This window comes from Tasmannia lanceolata, unplaced genomic scaffold (assembly GCF_043159265.1).
Source record: "Tasmannia lanceolata isolate RefF3 unplaced genomic scaffold, GAP_Taslan_0.1 ptg000020l, whole genome shotgun sequence".
NCBI classification, from domain to species: Eukaryota; Viridiplantae; Streptophyta; class Magnoliopsida; order Canellales; family Winteraceae; genus Tasmannia; species Tasmannia lanceolata.
The window spans coordinates 8,600,778-8,615,782 of record NW_027518697.1 but is presented as its reverse complement, the minus strand read 5'-3'; the positions used below and the strand labels follow the sequence as shown (position 1 = coordinate 8,615,782).

The window sequence follows — 15,005 nt, the reverse complement described above, 5'->3', positions numbered from 1 at the left end:
AGATTTTTCATTTTTTTTTAATGTTGGGAGGGACCCAAAAGAAAAAAAACAATCCTTGAAGAGCATATTGGTTTGCCAAGGGATCTTGTGGCTATAATTGAGTGTCTGGATCACTCCCTCCAACTCTTCCTCCATGTGTATTTGTGATTATTTAAGATGGTCAATTAGCTTAAGCCCCTCACATCAAGTATATCATCCTTCCTTGTAGGCTGAAGCTTGTTAGTATTTGAAGAAACGTATGTTGCTAGAAGCTTTTCCTCATAATTTACTTTTCTGTGCTTAGCGATCATCTTGAGGATGAATTCTATTATGAGTACATCATTCATTATGATTTAAAGTATATCATTCTTCCTTGTAGGCTGTAGCTTGTTAGTATTTGAAGAAACATATGTTGCTAGAAGCTTTTTCCTCATAATTTACTTTCCTGCGCTTAGAGATCATCATGATGATGAATTCTGTTATGATTTCCCACTTGTTGCTGATGACAAGAACTAATCATTTTTGCTTGGTGTTAGCTTTTCTTGGTATTGGTTTTTCGAAAGAGAGGCAACTTCTCAAAGCTTTTAGAGAGAGAGAGAGAGAGAGAGAGAGAGAGCGAGAGAGTTACTGTTTTAAAATTTGGCGGACCGGTCGGTTTGCCATGTTCAACTATAATTGGCAACATCTTTGGTTCGATTCGAAACTAACGACATGTTTGGCTACCATGAATTTTTTCCTAGAATATTAGCTTACCCAATGGTGAGGGATGGTGGGAGGATATATGCGAGATGGACTGAGTGAAGAGAGGGCAAATAAAGCCTGAAAAACCAAGAACGGATTTGCGAGGGACCGTCGCACAAGGCATTCTATGGACTGGCTGTTGCATGAGAGCAGCCACATAGGCTCACTTTTTGTCTTATTCATTTAATTTATCCTATGTGGCTGCTCTCACATGCAACAGCCGGTCTGCGAAATGCCTTGTGAAGTGTACTAGGAAAATACCCTAAGAAGTGTACTTTGAACGCAGAAAGACAAAGGCAATCTTGAAGGGTATAATAATCATTTTGTATATGCATGATACTCTCCATGTTAGGCTTGTCATTATGCGAAAAATGTTGTCATGATCAGTCTGCAAGTACAAAAAAGAACCTGAATACTAAAGTAAGGGCATTCTTGAGATTATGCGAGGGGGCTAAGTTATAAGTTTCTAGGTTTAAAAAGGATGTTATTACAATCTCCCAACAATAAAGCTCAAACCATGTAACAGTTTTTACCTTTATTACATACAGCTATGCAAAGACCCAACAATGGGAATTAGAAGAACTTGAATAAGTAGAACAAAAAAGACGACCTGAAAAGAGTTCCCCATGTCTGATTCCAACAAAACATGTGTATGTACAACCTAGAGGAGAAAACAAAAACCCTTTCTCCCTCATATGTTCAATCCAGAGGAGACACTTTAAATTAGACCATCATAACAAGAGCAAAAGCTTCTACTATAAGGTTGTTCAACTAAGAAAGACTACTTGCTGAATAAACCAGAAAAGAGATATTTACGTCATCTTTGGCCGCTTCGCAGGGGGGTGTCTCGAATCCCTCCTATCGGGCACGCGAGACTTGTTGAAAGCTTTCACCTTCATCCTCTTCCTCTCCTCTTCACTATCTGATTCATCACCATTCTCCCTGTCTGCGTTGCTTGCCTCCCCCCTCTCCAACTCTTCCAATGACTTTCCTTTTTCCTCCTCTGAATCCTCCTCCAAGTCGTCGTCCTCTTCATCGTCATCAGACTCAAGTGACTCATTGTCGTCGTCTGACTCCTCCGAGACGGCATCAGACTGGTCATCCGGGGGCTCATACCCTTGGTCAGAATCATCCTTGCTTTCCGAGTCCGAATCACTTGCATCCATGCTCAAGATCTTCCACCCACCATTTTTAATGAAGTTTTCAGGATCGTCAGTGATTGTTTTCAAGATGGGTCTCCTGTTCAAGTTCAGCCGGCTCTCGTAATACTTGAGGTGTTCTATGTCGAGCCACCCTTTGATGCCATCAAGAGATGTGGACGGGATCGAATCTATGCGGAGGGCATCCCTTTTCAAGTCTTTGAACACGATGACCATGTCAAAGTTCTTCTGCCCAAAGACCCACTCTTTCCAGAAAAACAATCTCTTATCTCATTCAGTGTGATCACTAAGAATGGCGTCTCCACCAATTCAACCAAGCAATGAGATGTTGGAACAATAAAAGCAGTTGCTTTGTAAGGGACTCCATGGAAGCCAAGCCTCCTCTCAGGCTGATCAAATTCAAGAGCAAGCCCTTTCAATTGTGGTTGGCCCCAGAGCTTACTAACCCTCTCAACAAAACTCTCGAAGTCCGTGTGTATCCTGTTCTTGCGATCTCTCTCCTGTTGTTCTTCCTCTAACTCATCAGGATCATAAGCCGATCTCTTCCCGCCTCCTAATGTCTGCACGGCATCCATCACCTCAACGTAAAACTGGACATCTTTGGTCTTTTTGTTGCCTACCATGATATGATTTTGAAGGTGGAAATGGAGAAGGGTAATCATCTCCTTCTCCGCCGGCTGAAAGAAGGCGTGCTTGACATTCCCAAACATTATATCCACTCACTCAATTTGCCTCGAGGTAGAATATCGGAACCCATTAGTGTGAGCTTCTAGGGTACCCTTGAGTTTTCTTCCTCGCCCACCAAATGGAGGACGTATCCACAACTCTGTCAACCTTATTGGCCTAAACATGGACCCCGCGAGTTGCAGTTTCTTCTGAGTAATCAAAGTGGCTCTCGCAGCTCTCGCAGCTCTCTCAGACTCTCTCGAAGCAACCTGCTGCCTGAGGGTTTTGATCAGCTGTACCACTTCACTGATGTGCCTCGAGTCCGTAGAATGAAATGAAACCTCCTTCAGATAAATAGACCCTTGGAATTTCAGAGAGTTGGCAGCATGGGGATTGAATGGGGTACCTGGTACATGGAAAATTATACGGATATTGCAATTACGATTACTATCCTGCTGGCTGTTGACACTCTTGATAGTGGCAATGTGGAAAGGCACCGCGCTTCCATGAATTGGCAAAAGGACAGCTTCATTCTTCTGGTCAATCTGTATCATCAACTCCCTAGAATGAGGAATATCACCGGCGTTCTTGTAAACAATCAGATCACTTAAAAGGTTTCGAAAAACCACGACCATCCCCAGCTATAGAACCGCCACCAGCCAGCCTCCGTGCAGTTTCTTCATTCTTTTGTCGTGCAAGCTCTGCTTGGTGCTGTCTCCGAAGCTCCTCCTTTGACATCTCTTGCTTGTCTGATCTCAGAGTCGCTTTCAACAAGAACTCTTCAATACCATTAGCCTTGGCTTTGATTTTCGGACGCTCCTCCTCGTCCTCGTTGAATGAGTAAGCAACATCCTTAACTGCTTTAGAGCTGGCTGAAGTCACGACTTGAGCAACTTTGTCATTTACAATAACTGTGTCTGCTAACAACAGTGAGAATTTCTCAGTTTTAGGATTTTTGGTTGAGGCTTGCAAGTTTTGGAAACCAAGTGTCACATTAAAAACCATCCCTGCCTTCAACACCCTATCATTCTTGGCATTCAAGCTCAATCCCGACTCACGGAACTCCAGGCCAATCCCTGTTCCCCCCGACTTTGTCAGGTGAGGAGCAAATTCGGCAGCATCACTCTCGATCGCTGAAACTGCCGCTTGATAAAAACACTGACCTTATTTTCTGACTTTAATGCAGAGATTGCTGTCTTATGGGCCTTGAGAAGAACCTCATATGCCTTACTCTGCACTGCATTGGCATTGATCAGAAATGTCCTGGCAACATTCGAGCAGTAGCTGTTGTAGCGGGACCCAATAGCACATATGATCACACTCGTCGAGTCATAGTAAAGATCTTCATCATTACTCGATGTACTCGGCTTGAGATCAAACTTGCTACCACTCTGAAAGATCGGAGGGTAACAGATATCGATGTTCTCAGCTTTCAATTTGACCTTGACCTTTGCTGGGTCAAGTATAGCTTTCTCCATCTCATCCATCAGCAAAGAATGGGTGACCTTCTTTTTCTCATCAATAATCTTCTCAAGCTTTGGTACAACAAAATGCTTCATCACAGAAGAAGTTAAGAACGCTGCCTTCTTCACATTCGTAAGCTCGGTGATGTCTTTAGTGGCAAACAGTTCAGAAAACCCATTTGTTATATCACTGAGCTGCAATTTTGAACCCCTCAGCTTCTCAGACCATGTCTCCAAAAGCTTTCCCTCAGCAGCCTCTTTTGCAATGTACTCAACAATAGGGACATTGTTACTATCAGATTTTGGCTGAGAATGGATAGCCCAGAATATCTCTTCCATCAAGATGGACCCATCATCATTCCTAGCTTTGACATGTATCACAACATCGGCACCAACTGCATCCTTGGCAGATATTTTTAGGGTTTCAAGCAGAGAAGCCTTCTTCTGGCTACACAGGAAATGGATTTGCTTGTTCATGAAAACCATTATCGTCTCTCGGAACTCATAGCCGAGCAACCAAATATTCAAAGCTGAGGACTTCAAATACCGCAGATCATCTGGAGGGCTTGCAATAGCAAGCGCATCAGAAGCACCCCATAATTCAGTTTTGTGATCCCTCCAATGAGAATAAAGTACTTTCAATCGTTTTTGGAAATTCTCGAGATTGATTGTATAAGAGTTGGTTGATCCAGCAGCATTTACTTTCGAAGGTTTTGAATTTCGGTGTTCCGCCATAGAAAATGTGTCAAAAGAACAGATCTGAAACGAACCAAGTAGAAAAATCCAGAGACAGTCAGACAACCATAAAATGCAGAAAACAAACTTATTTAATTCGTATTTTATTTTTCATCTACTTCTCACACAACAAATTTGATCTGCATAAATGGGAATAGTAAATAAGCTATGCAGAAGCCGTATCACTACTAAAAAGAATAAATTGCAGGAAAAGAAACCACAATTTTTCCATGCATTGCCCACAACTTTTAAAATTCAAAATCTGTAATGAAAGGTAAGAAACAGACCGTACACGAGAGTAAACCGAGAATAACCCAAGAAGAAAAACCTCTCTCTCTCTCACATTCCCACACCACCTTGAGGCAACCAGCACACCTGACTTTCATATCCTAGGTTTTTATAGAAAACCTAAAAAAGCTTCTTTCTATTTATGTTTTTTTTTTTTTTTATAAAGGCAATTCTTTCTATTTATGTTTCCCACCATAAGGAGGAAACAAGGCAACTTTCCCAATAGTGAAATGGCAAGAAAACAATGAGTGGAAAAATACTGGTTCCTGTAGGTTAATTCTGCTCCATGTTAGTAAAACAACACAAGCAAATGAAGCAAAAAGCATCACCACTGAATCTTCTGTTTGAACATGCATACTTATCAGCTATATCAATGCACTTAAAATCAAAACGACGCCAATATTCCAATTAATATCACATTCACCAAATCAATTAATCCAAGAAGAAAAATAATACATGTCATTCAAAACCCAATAAAGCAGTAAGATATGATTCTTAGCCAAGATATCCTTTCAATATAAGAAACAACATATCATAAAGAAGAAGAAAAAACCCTAATTAAAAACAATGCCAAATAAAAATAGAATAAAGCCATTGCAGCAAAACTTAAATGCAAGCAAATACACAAAAAAGACAATAAAGGAACAAAACAAGAGGGATTAAATCAGACCCAATTAAAATGGTGACCGAAAGTTGCATAATATTCAATCTCAATGACAACCCAAATACCCTAATGAGTAGAAAACAAAGTCGCAAGGTATGATTACGAATTGAATTGGAACAAAATTCCGTGAGAGAAGGGAACGAACATAACTCTAAATCACCACAATAGGCATAATCAATAAGAAAAAAACCCACTTTAACAAACAAAAAAGAAGAAGAAAAAAACCTAATTTCAAAACATACCAGTAAGGTGTTCGTATTGAGAAGATTCTTTTTTCTCTGGTATTTTTCTTCCTATTCAACTTTTTTCCCTGTTCATGAACCCAAGACGCAGAGAGAAGAAAAACACCGAAAAAAATCCCTAAATTGTGAGAAGAGAAAACCCTAAATTGTGAAGAGAAAACCCTTACGGGAGATATGAGGAAAACCCTAAATTGTAAAACCTAAATTGTTAGAAGTTTTGACAGATTTCCGAATTCACAAAAACGCCTTCCCGCGCTATCTACGCAACGGTTTTGGGTATTAAATAAAGGCACGTCATGAAGTCACTCCCTTGATTTTGATAATGACACTCCTCTCTTTATTTATCCCCTCCCTTTACTGTCTCGTTGCTTGCGTGATCGAGATCGCTGATCTTGTGAGTAAGATCAGTTAAGAGTCACATGGATCGGATGTTTCTAATTTTGTTGATAGTTACTTTATATGGAAACCATATGGGCTGATTTAGGAAGTATCTATTTAGGAGTATGTTTTAAAATGGGATTTAGGTTATAATAGGTTTGCATGTTTTCATCATGCAAGATTCAGGGTTTAGTTCTCGAAATATTGGATTTAATACGACAGCCCAGAATTGAACATCGAAGGAGATCGGCTACTGAGGCAACGTATACTTTAGTAAAAAAAAGAGTACTTAGGGAGTGTATGCTGGTTGTTGTTTCTTAAATTATCTACTGTTAAGGGTTTTGTAATTGTATTTATTTCCTTTTCTCTGTACCGTACCGGGCACGGGACATCTTGTGGATGACCCTATTTTAACAGTTAATGAAGTTGTCATTTTTCAAAAAAAATGTTTTCATTATGCAAAAATTTATAAAAATCATGTGCCCAGTACGCTCACATAAAAGAGTATCGCCCTTGATATTTGATCCAACAGCAGGCCCTTAAAAAAGATGAAAAGAGGGTCTGTTGTTGGATCAAATATCAATGGTGGTGCCTCTTGCACCAGCATGCCCAATTGGACACCATATAAAAACTCCCCTTATAGGTAGTTTTTATTTAATCTATTTCTATTTTATTAGAAAATAGAGGTTGTTTCTGTATTAGAATCTTATTAGGCAACTTTCTATGTTTACAAATGTGCAGAGAAGCCAAAAATGTTAACAGATAGTGAGAAAACGAAAAAGTGCAAAAGGTAAGGGCACAACTCGGGTCGGGTTGGGTCGGGTTGAGGCCAACCCGAACCCAACCCGAGATACCATTCCCTCAACCATAACCCGACCAACCCGAGCCTTGGGTTGAGGATGGTCAACCCAAACCCAACCCGCCTCCAAATTGGGCCGGGTTGAGTCGGGTTGGGTTCGGGTTCATCTAGGGCCAAACACAAAAATACAAAAAAATAATCCCAGGAAAATCATGATAAAATTAGAGGACAGAGGTCAGGTTCGGGCCGGGCCGGGTCGCCAAGGCCTCAACCCTAACCCAACCCAAGAAAATGCCAACCCAACCCGAGCCAAAATCGGGTTGAACCCATCGGGTTCGGGTTGAGCCCAACCCAAGTTGCACCCCTAGCGAAAGGAGAAGAGGTTGTATGAGAGAGTTTCAATTTGTGAAAAACGGAAGTGGAAAAGTGTAAAATAAAGAGAGGAGTGCTGTTACCAAAACAAGGAATGCACATTCCTGGTCCCCTAAAAACTATGTACATGCTCTTCTTATCCGTTTTATAAAACGTTAGAGAGAGAGAGAGAGAGAGAGAGAGAGAGAGAGAGTATAAAATGGCCACTTTGCCCGTGTTTCTGCACTTTCCGGCAAGCGACCGGAAAATTCATCGGCGACCTTGCCGGAAAGAGAGCCAGAGCAAATGTCTGAGGGCAAGTATCTCAGACTGGGAGAGGTCTCTCCCTCTAAAAGCTGCAGCAAAGCATACAGTATACTCCTCTCTCTTTATCTCATGGATTGTGTTAAAGGGTTTTGATATTTCCACACCCCATTTCTCATATTCGGGTCTAATTAGTTTCCCAAATTGTTGGGTTTTCTTATTTGTAACATTGGTAGGTATTACTCTTATAACAGGTGGACAGTTACATGAGAAGTGGAATGGTGGTGGGATTGGGAACTGGTGGGGCTTCTGATTTTGTTATACAGTATTTGGGTCAAAAACTTCAACAAGGATCTTTGAAAGACATAATTGGGGTTCCAACGTTAGTTTGTTATCTTTCATCTCATTTAGCTCATTTTGTCTCTTCACCACTTTTGTTTAATGTGTTCTTTTAGCCCATTTGATTTGGGGTGAAATAACATTGACTATACTCCTCTTTGTTGTGTTGAAATAACATTGACTAAACGATTCCTATTGATCTTGGGCATGCAAATCAAACAAAACTTCAGTTCTTATAAAGAAGGGTTAGAAAGACCTTTCACCCTGGCCGAACCTTCAAAGCTCCTTGTTCTTCTGTGAGCTCTCTCTAGGAAGAGTAGGAATTAGATGGTAAGAGGAAGAGGGACCAAGAGCCTTTATTTATAGGCCAAGAAAGCTCCCATAAAGCTTTCCTAGCATAGAAAATTCATTTGGCACATTTGGCTCAATATTAGCAAGTGCTTTAGTGCTAACTTGGAGCCCAAGAACCTTCCCAAACACATGTAATTAGTTTCCATATCAAAGAGTTAGCTTAATGCAAGGACACTCTCAAGGTTAGTAAGTTTCAAAGATAGAAACTTCTAACATGATGCTTATATGTTTGTCATTAGCCGCATTATTTAGGGAGCACCAGCATATTTCTTGAATTAGCTATATTTGCCTTTGTTTTTTGTCGTTACAGATGTTCTTTGATGTATGCATCAATAACTAATTCGACGTTTTATCACCATAACTAGTTCGACGTTTTATCACCCGTTTTTATTAGGAATTTAGGATTCCACTGCCTGACTTTCACTTTCTTTATATGTTATGGCCCGCATTTATTTCTTATTTTCTTTTGAGCACTTAAAGAAAATTACCCATGTATGTGCTCATCCTTCATTTGTCCTTTTAATATTTGTAGTGTTTATCCATTTACATTCTAATTGTAATAAACCACTTCCTTTTTTTTTGAAACCACAGCAATATAACACTCTACTCTTGCATTAATAAATTCTTTTACCATTAATAAATTACTGCCCCTTTGATTAATAAATTCTTTTTATCATTAAAAAAACACTTAAGTTTTGCAAATGATGCTACAGGTCTGTTTCTAGTGCAAATGAAGCAGCAAAAGCAGGGATTCCACTAGATGATCACTCAAATAGTCTTCAAGTGTGCACAATTTCTTATTGTCCAATAAGTTGGTAGCATTTGTGTTGGGTTTTGTGAGTATTACATGTTTTAGAAGGTTTCCTTGGAGACCATTTCCTTGCTGTTATTGATGGCAGCAATATGTTTATCATTTCAAACTTAATATCTTTCCTCTGCTATTTCAAATGCTCTTATAGCCGAACTTTTACTCACTACTTTGTAGATTGATTTTGCATTTGATGATGCTGATATTATAGAAGAGGGAACTCTTACTTCCGTCATTGGTCGTCGAAAATTACAGGATGGGGAGTCCATAATTCAAGAGAAGGTGAATCACTATGCTTTTATCTGACTTGTTTTTTTGGGCTTTTACTAAAGAAATGGGGTACTAATGTTGGCACTACCATGGTTTGATAATTGCACAAATTCAGCTTGTCTGTTATTATTTAAACAGCTGTCAAAGGTTATTATGGTTTCCAGAAAGCTCTCAGAAGCCAATTATGAAGGAATAAACAGGCTGAGTTTTTGCAATTATTAAAACTTGGTAGTGCTGATATCATTAGCCTAGAAATAAGCTTCCACTTGAGGAATGGTTCTGTGATTTCAGATACTTGTATCAAGATGATGTAGGCTGAAACTTATAAAACAATTTTGCCTTAGTATATTTGCTTTGGGTGCTATACATTCACTGGGTGACCATCTTGTCCCCTTAGTGTTTAATTGGACATTGTTTGTATGAAAGAACTTGTCAATGAATTTTTTTTTTGTTTCCTTGTGCAGTCTATATTGAAGGCAGCTAACAACCTTGCATTCATTATGACTGAGAAGCAGTATACTAGAGACCTCGATGGTTCTATTCCAGTTTTGGTTAATTCTGTTAGTTTTTCTGCACCATCTGTTAGACTATTGCAAATATCAAATTATTGGCTGTATATTTATCAATCAGAGTTATCCTTTCCTTTTTCAGGTTAATTGGATGGGGGCAGCAGAAGAAATAGAAGACTTATTTTTAGGAGATGCAGAGGTTTGATCCTTTCTTAGAGGATTCAATGTCCCCACTATTTGGATAACACTCGATTTCTAATAATTTGGAAGATTAAGATGCTTGTCAAACATTTGATTGACGCTCTAATACTAGTTTGGGTATCTGATGTAGAACAAATCTACATTTGATGCTCTATTATCAAATTATGATGAACAAAACTCTAGGTTATCACATAAATAAAATTTAGGGAAAAATAGAGATACACCCCTCAACTTTCTGACATTTTCAATGATAACTCTGACATTTCAAAGTCATCAACGACACCCCCTTAGTTTTCAATAATGCTTGTTACGTGTAACTTATCACTTTTGACAAAAATACCTTAAATTAAAGCTCCCTACAAAACTCTATGAATAGTGACATGAATTGTTTCTTGAATAGTGGCATGAATCGTATCGTGGGAGTGGAGTGGGTATTCTTTAATTGTATTTCTCTTAAGCGACTCTTGTGAATCTTAAAAAAATATCTATGATACCCCCATAACTTAAAAATCATCTTAACGACTCATTTAGAACCCTACAACTAAAATATCACTTTGGTACTGAGGATGGGCCCCTTTTGTATCAAAACTTGTTTGACGAAAATAGATTTTTCCTTCTTTAGCTCATGTCCTCGTCATTGCTCTCCTTTCATAGGTTTTAACAACCTTTGGATGCTTCATCCTCCGCACATGTTGATCCACTTCATCTTCAACCTCGACATGATGTTGTACTAAATCAGTACCCCAACTAGTAACTGACTAAAAAGATTTACTTTCCGAAATATAACAAAAGAACTATTATCTTCTTGGCTATGATGGTGCCAATGATTTTTCTCCTGAATCTTAACCAACTCAATACCTTTTCTTTGTTCTTTTTCTTGCTCTATCCTTGAAATTAGTCATAGCCCAACCTTTACTTCATTATTCTCTTCGGAGGTTCTGAAAACGTATCTAGGTTTTTTGATTTGTTGGAACAGTCCAGGACAGGGAATTTCAGCCCCAGGAGCTGCTGGAGACGGAAGACATGATTAGTTCGACATGCTTTCCAATATCACGCTAAAAGATTCTTTAGTCATTTGCTCTCCCTCCTTTCTCACTCTGTCATCCTTCGGCTACCTATGAATAACAAAATAAAATAAAAATGGAGCTTGGAAGAAATGTTTAGGTTGGGCAATTTGAATATGAGCAAGCAGGGCCACAAGTTCTCTGAGGATGCTAATGTGCATTGCTAGTTCCTTTTCTAGTTAAAATTGATAAGAAAATTATTGAAATCTTCTTCATGGGTGAGGATGGAAATAGCACCTTACAAACATCTTATGTCTTATAAATAAAATTCTCTTTCTTTATTATTATTATTATTATTATTTTGCATTTTCCCTTAGTAGTGACTCTTAAGAGGGTGAGCCATGGCGCAATGGTAAGGTTGCTCCATTGTGACATGGTGGTCACGGGTTCGAGTCACGGAAACAGCCTCTCTGCAAAACAAGAGAGGTTGTGTACATCTAGCCCTCCCCAGACCCCGCAATGGCGGGAGCCTCGTGCACTGGGCCTCCCTTTTTTTCGTAGCAGTGACTCTAGGCAGAGCAAATAGTGTGCATACATCTAATGATTTTCAATTCATTTCTCTGGCTTTTTGCAAAGAAGATTATGTGGTGTCTTACTTTGATGGATTTTTAACGGTGCTCGGACAAGGGAGGAGGTTGGGGGTTTGTGTAGGGGTTGATTGGTAACTGGGCAAGGGGAGAGGGAGAAGGGTCTATGACTATGACATCTTGTTTTTTATTTTTCAGGTTTCTTTCTTCTTCTTCTTCTTCTTTTTTTTTTTTTTTTGGAATAAGAAAATGGAAACCTTGACCACATGTTAAACATAGAATGATAGAATCAACAAGGAACAAGGAGTGGGACGACTTTTAGGGGTGGACAAATATGTGCCACTCTTACTAAATTAGCTATCATGCTTCTTGTTTTTTTATTGTCACATAATTGCAATTGAGTATGACTTGTAGATGCTATAATCAATATTTTATAAAAATGTTATTACTTTAATCTAGTTAATTTTTTTTGGGCAATGATAAATTCGCACCCCCTGTGGGATAATTCGCACCCCTTTAAAGGAGGAGATATATATATATATGTGTGTGTGTGTGTGTGTGTGTGGCAGACTTTAACACTTTTTTAACGTGAAAGGGGTGTGAATTATCCTACAGGGGGTGTGAATTTATCATCTCATCTTTTTTTTACTTGTTTATACTTTATATATGCTGTGTATCTTATCTCGTCCATGGATACCTTTGTACTAGAGAAAAAAATGTGGAATTGTGGATCTTAAAGAAAACTTACAGGATGTCTTTTTCATCATGCTCAATCAAAGGTCTAGAGTCATCCAATGAGAGTGGGACCAAGGGCAATAGGCTGAATTTGTGATGGCCAACAATATTCATAGACCTGATCACCGTACATGTGGCAATGGATCCATCACGTATGATGATTGTTTAGCTTAGCACAAACAATGCTCGTCTTAAAGGACTTCTGAGTATATCATATGTGCAGCTTGCAATAATTTACAAGTCGAGTACTTACTGTATAGAAAAAGCAATAAGTAGTTCATTTGCCTGTTTATGATACTAAATCTGGTTCCTTAAAATTTGGAAGGTGTGGAGGAGACCAACTTTTGGACATGCTGGTCCAATGGGAGGTGATTTTCCATTGATCACAAGGGAAGGGCACAATGTTCTTGATGTCATATTCACATCTCCCATACTGGATCTAGGTACAGTCGAATATCATATGTGCATCTTGCAATAATTTACATGTCAAGAAATTTACCCATCTTGAGTGGAATGTCATGTCCCCTCTTGTGGTTTTCTCCTTCCAAATTTGAGCCACTTGAGAACCATGTAAATATTGATAACCAGAATTTGCAAATTTACTCCTCATGAATGATTCATCTCTGGCTCGTATGGTTTTTTATCCTTCACACAGTTGCCCACTTAGCTTGTAGTGTTTCTTCAGATTTATCCTTTTTTTATGGGTAATTAAATTACTAGACTATTTCCTTAGACTATTTCCTTATTGGCCCTCCTCCCTTTGTTTCTTATGCCAACTTTTTGATGAATTACAGGTCAAGTAGCAGAATGCCTGGATAAAATCGATGGTGTTGTAGACCATGGGGTGATATTCGGCATTCCGTTAGTATTTTAATCCCCTTTGGAACACTTTTTGGTTTTCCTGTCATTGACATCACCACAGACAAACATACACATTTGATTATTTGTTTGCTTCAGATCACCTAGCAAGTTAAAAATCTGGAGTCTGAATTGTTTTAGACAAGTTTGAGAACACAGTAGACACACAAGCTTATACATTGGTAAATTTAGTGGCTATTTGTATGATCTTCCCCTTTCTAAACAATACACCGCCTACTTTCCAAGGTTTAAATTTTTGGTTTTGGTTTTGGTTTCGGTTGCTACGAAAATGGAAACATTTTGGTTTTGGTTGGAAATTTTGGAAGAAATCCTGTAAAATCACGAAAACATATGCAAATGATACAATTTAAAAATGAAACTTCAAGAAATGCTAGAATAAGCACAAATACATACTTAGAACCCATCACATAAGCAATACAACCATCCATAATGGTTTTAAAACATTAAGCACCTAGTGACATGCACTATCGCGAATGTCTGATAATTTAGCACATATCAAATTTCACTTGTAATTCATATAAATATTTATATATAATATATGTACCACATTTGTGCATGCAATTCATATAAATATAATTACGTAATACATACTGATACAGTAAACCACTATTACAGTTACGATTTTGGTTTATGCATTTTGGTTGTTCCAGTTTCGGTAGAGATAATAGAAATAGAAACATTTCGGCCGTTTTGTATCAGTTTTGGTGGAAATTCAGAACTATGCTACTTTCTAAGACAATATATCTGCTGTTTTTTAGCAATCCAAGAAAACTACACTTGTTTAGTTCAATGACCCAGTTCGAAAAGTTAAACAACCGAGTGAATTGCCCAAAGATAACATACATAGACAATTGCATCATTCCCAGTATGTAGTCTTCTTTGTTATGCCCCTCCCTCTACCCTTAGCTGGGTTATTTTCTTTCTGTACTGCCATTTCAAAACAAGGTCTGAATTATATTGCTGTAAAATCTGCAGCTGCACGGCAGTAGTTTCTTCAAAAGATGGACTGCAAATCATTGATAATTTCTCGAAGATTGCAATCAAGGGACAGTAATCGTCACATCCAACAGCATCCACTATTGTTCTACATGTATTTCTGCACATGTATTTTTTGTGATGCATGTAATGAATTTGAGATAATGTCTTTTTTAATTGTGCATTTTCGCTCACGAGGAACCAGTAGTTATTTGATGATCTCTTCTGCTTTCGCAGGATTTTTGGACCGTGATCTGTTCAAATTATTTGGCTACAAGGGTAGTGTGAATGAATCGGATCCATCCTGATATATTTTTATTCATAATCTGGTTTGAATGCTTTTGTATTCAAATGCCTAATCCAATCTGATACCATCTTTCAAGTTTGCTTTTGTCTTGTATAATTGTTTTTTTCACCTTAGCAAGCCGGTGGTTTGAGCAAATCAGAGAACCTCCATTCCTTCCCCTCAGTTCCCATAGGCATTAGACTCTATTTGATGGATACAAGCTAAAGCCCAATGAAACCTTGCGCGATCAGATAAACTTATAAACCTGCATTGATCTTATGCAGCTCTGTATCAGAGTCAAGGTTTTAAATTTCGGTTTCGGCCGAAATTT

At 38.5% G+C, this 15,005-nt stretch overlaps 1 protein-coding gene and 1 pseudogene across 8 annotated transcripts; one reads left to right on the top strand and one right to left on the bottom strand.

Moving 5' to 3' along the window:
• Positions 1–1,178: 1,178 nt before the first annotated feature.
• Positions 1,179–6,093, bottom strand: LOC143854660 (FACT complex subunit SPT16-like; annotated as a pseudogene). Its single transcript, XR_013237564.1, has 2 exons — positions 5,939–6,093; positions 1,179–4,768 (listed from the first exon to the last, which is right to left on the bottom strand). The product of XR_013237564.1 is annotated as an FACT complex subunit SPT16-like (transcript).
• A 1,526-nt stretch (positions 6,094–7,619) lies between these two features.
• Positions 7,620–14,773, top strand: LOC143854829 (NagB/RpiA/CoA transferase-like superfamily protein). Of its 7 annotated transcripts, XR_013237600.1 has the most exons (11): positions 7,622–7,839; positions 7,985–8,112; positions 9,134–9,203; positions 9,406–9,510; positions 9,963–10,058; positions 10,150–10,206; positions 12,860–12,977; positions 13,329–13,395; positions 14,172–14,278; positions 14,389–14,503; positions 14,626–14,773. XR_013237600.1 is itself a non-coding variant. In XM_077364939.1 (10 exons), exons 1-10 carry the CDS (start codon positions 7,687–7,689, stop codon positions 14,400–14,402), a joined length of 909 nt encoding a protein of 302 aa, XP_077221054.1. In that variant the 5' UTR covers positions 7,620–7,686; the 3' UTR covers positions 14,403–14,620. The 7 variants fall into 7 exon arrangements, 5 of the variants coding, with proteins under 5 accessions (XP_077221054.1, XP_077221053.1, XP_077221055.1 ...); XM_077364939.1 differs by lacking the exon at positions 14,626–14,773 and having other exon boundaries at positions 7,620–7,839; positions 9,134–9,231; positions 9,440–9,510; positions 14,389–14,620; XM_077364938.1 differs by lacking the exon at positions 14,626–14,773 and having other exon boundaries at positions 14,389–14,620.
• The last annotated feature ends 232 nt before the right edge of the window (positions 14,774–15,005 follow it).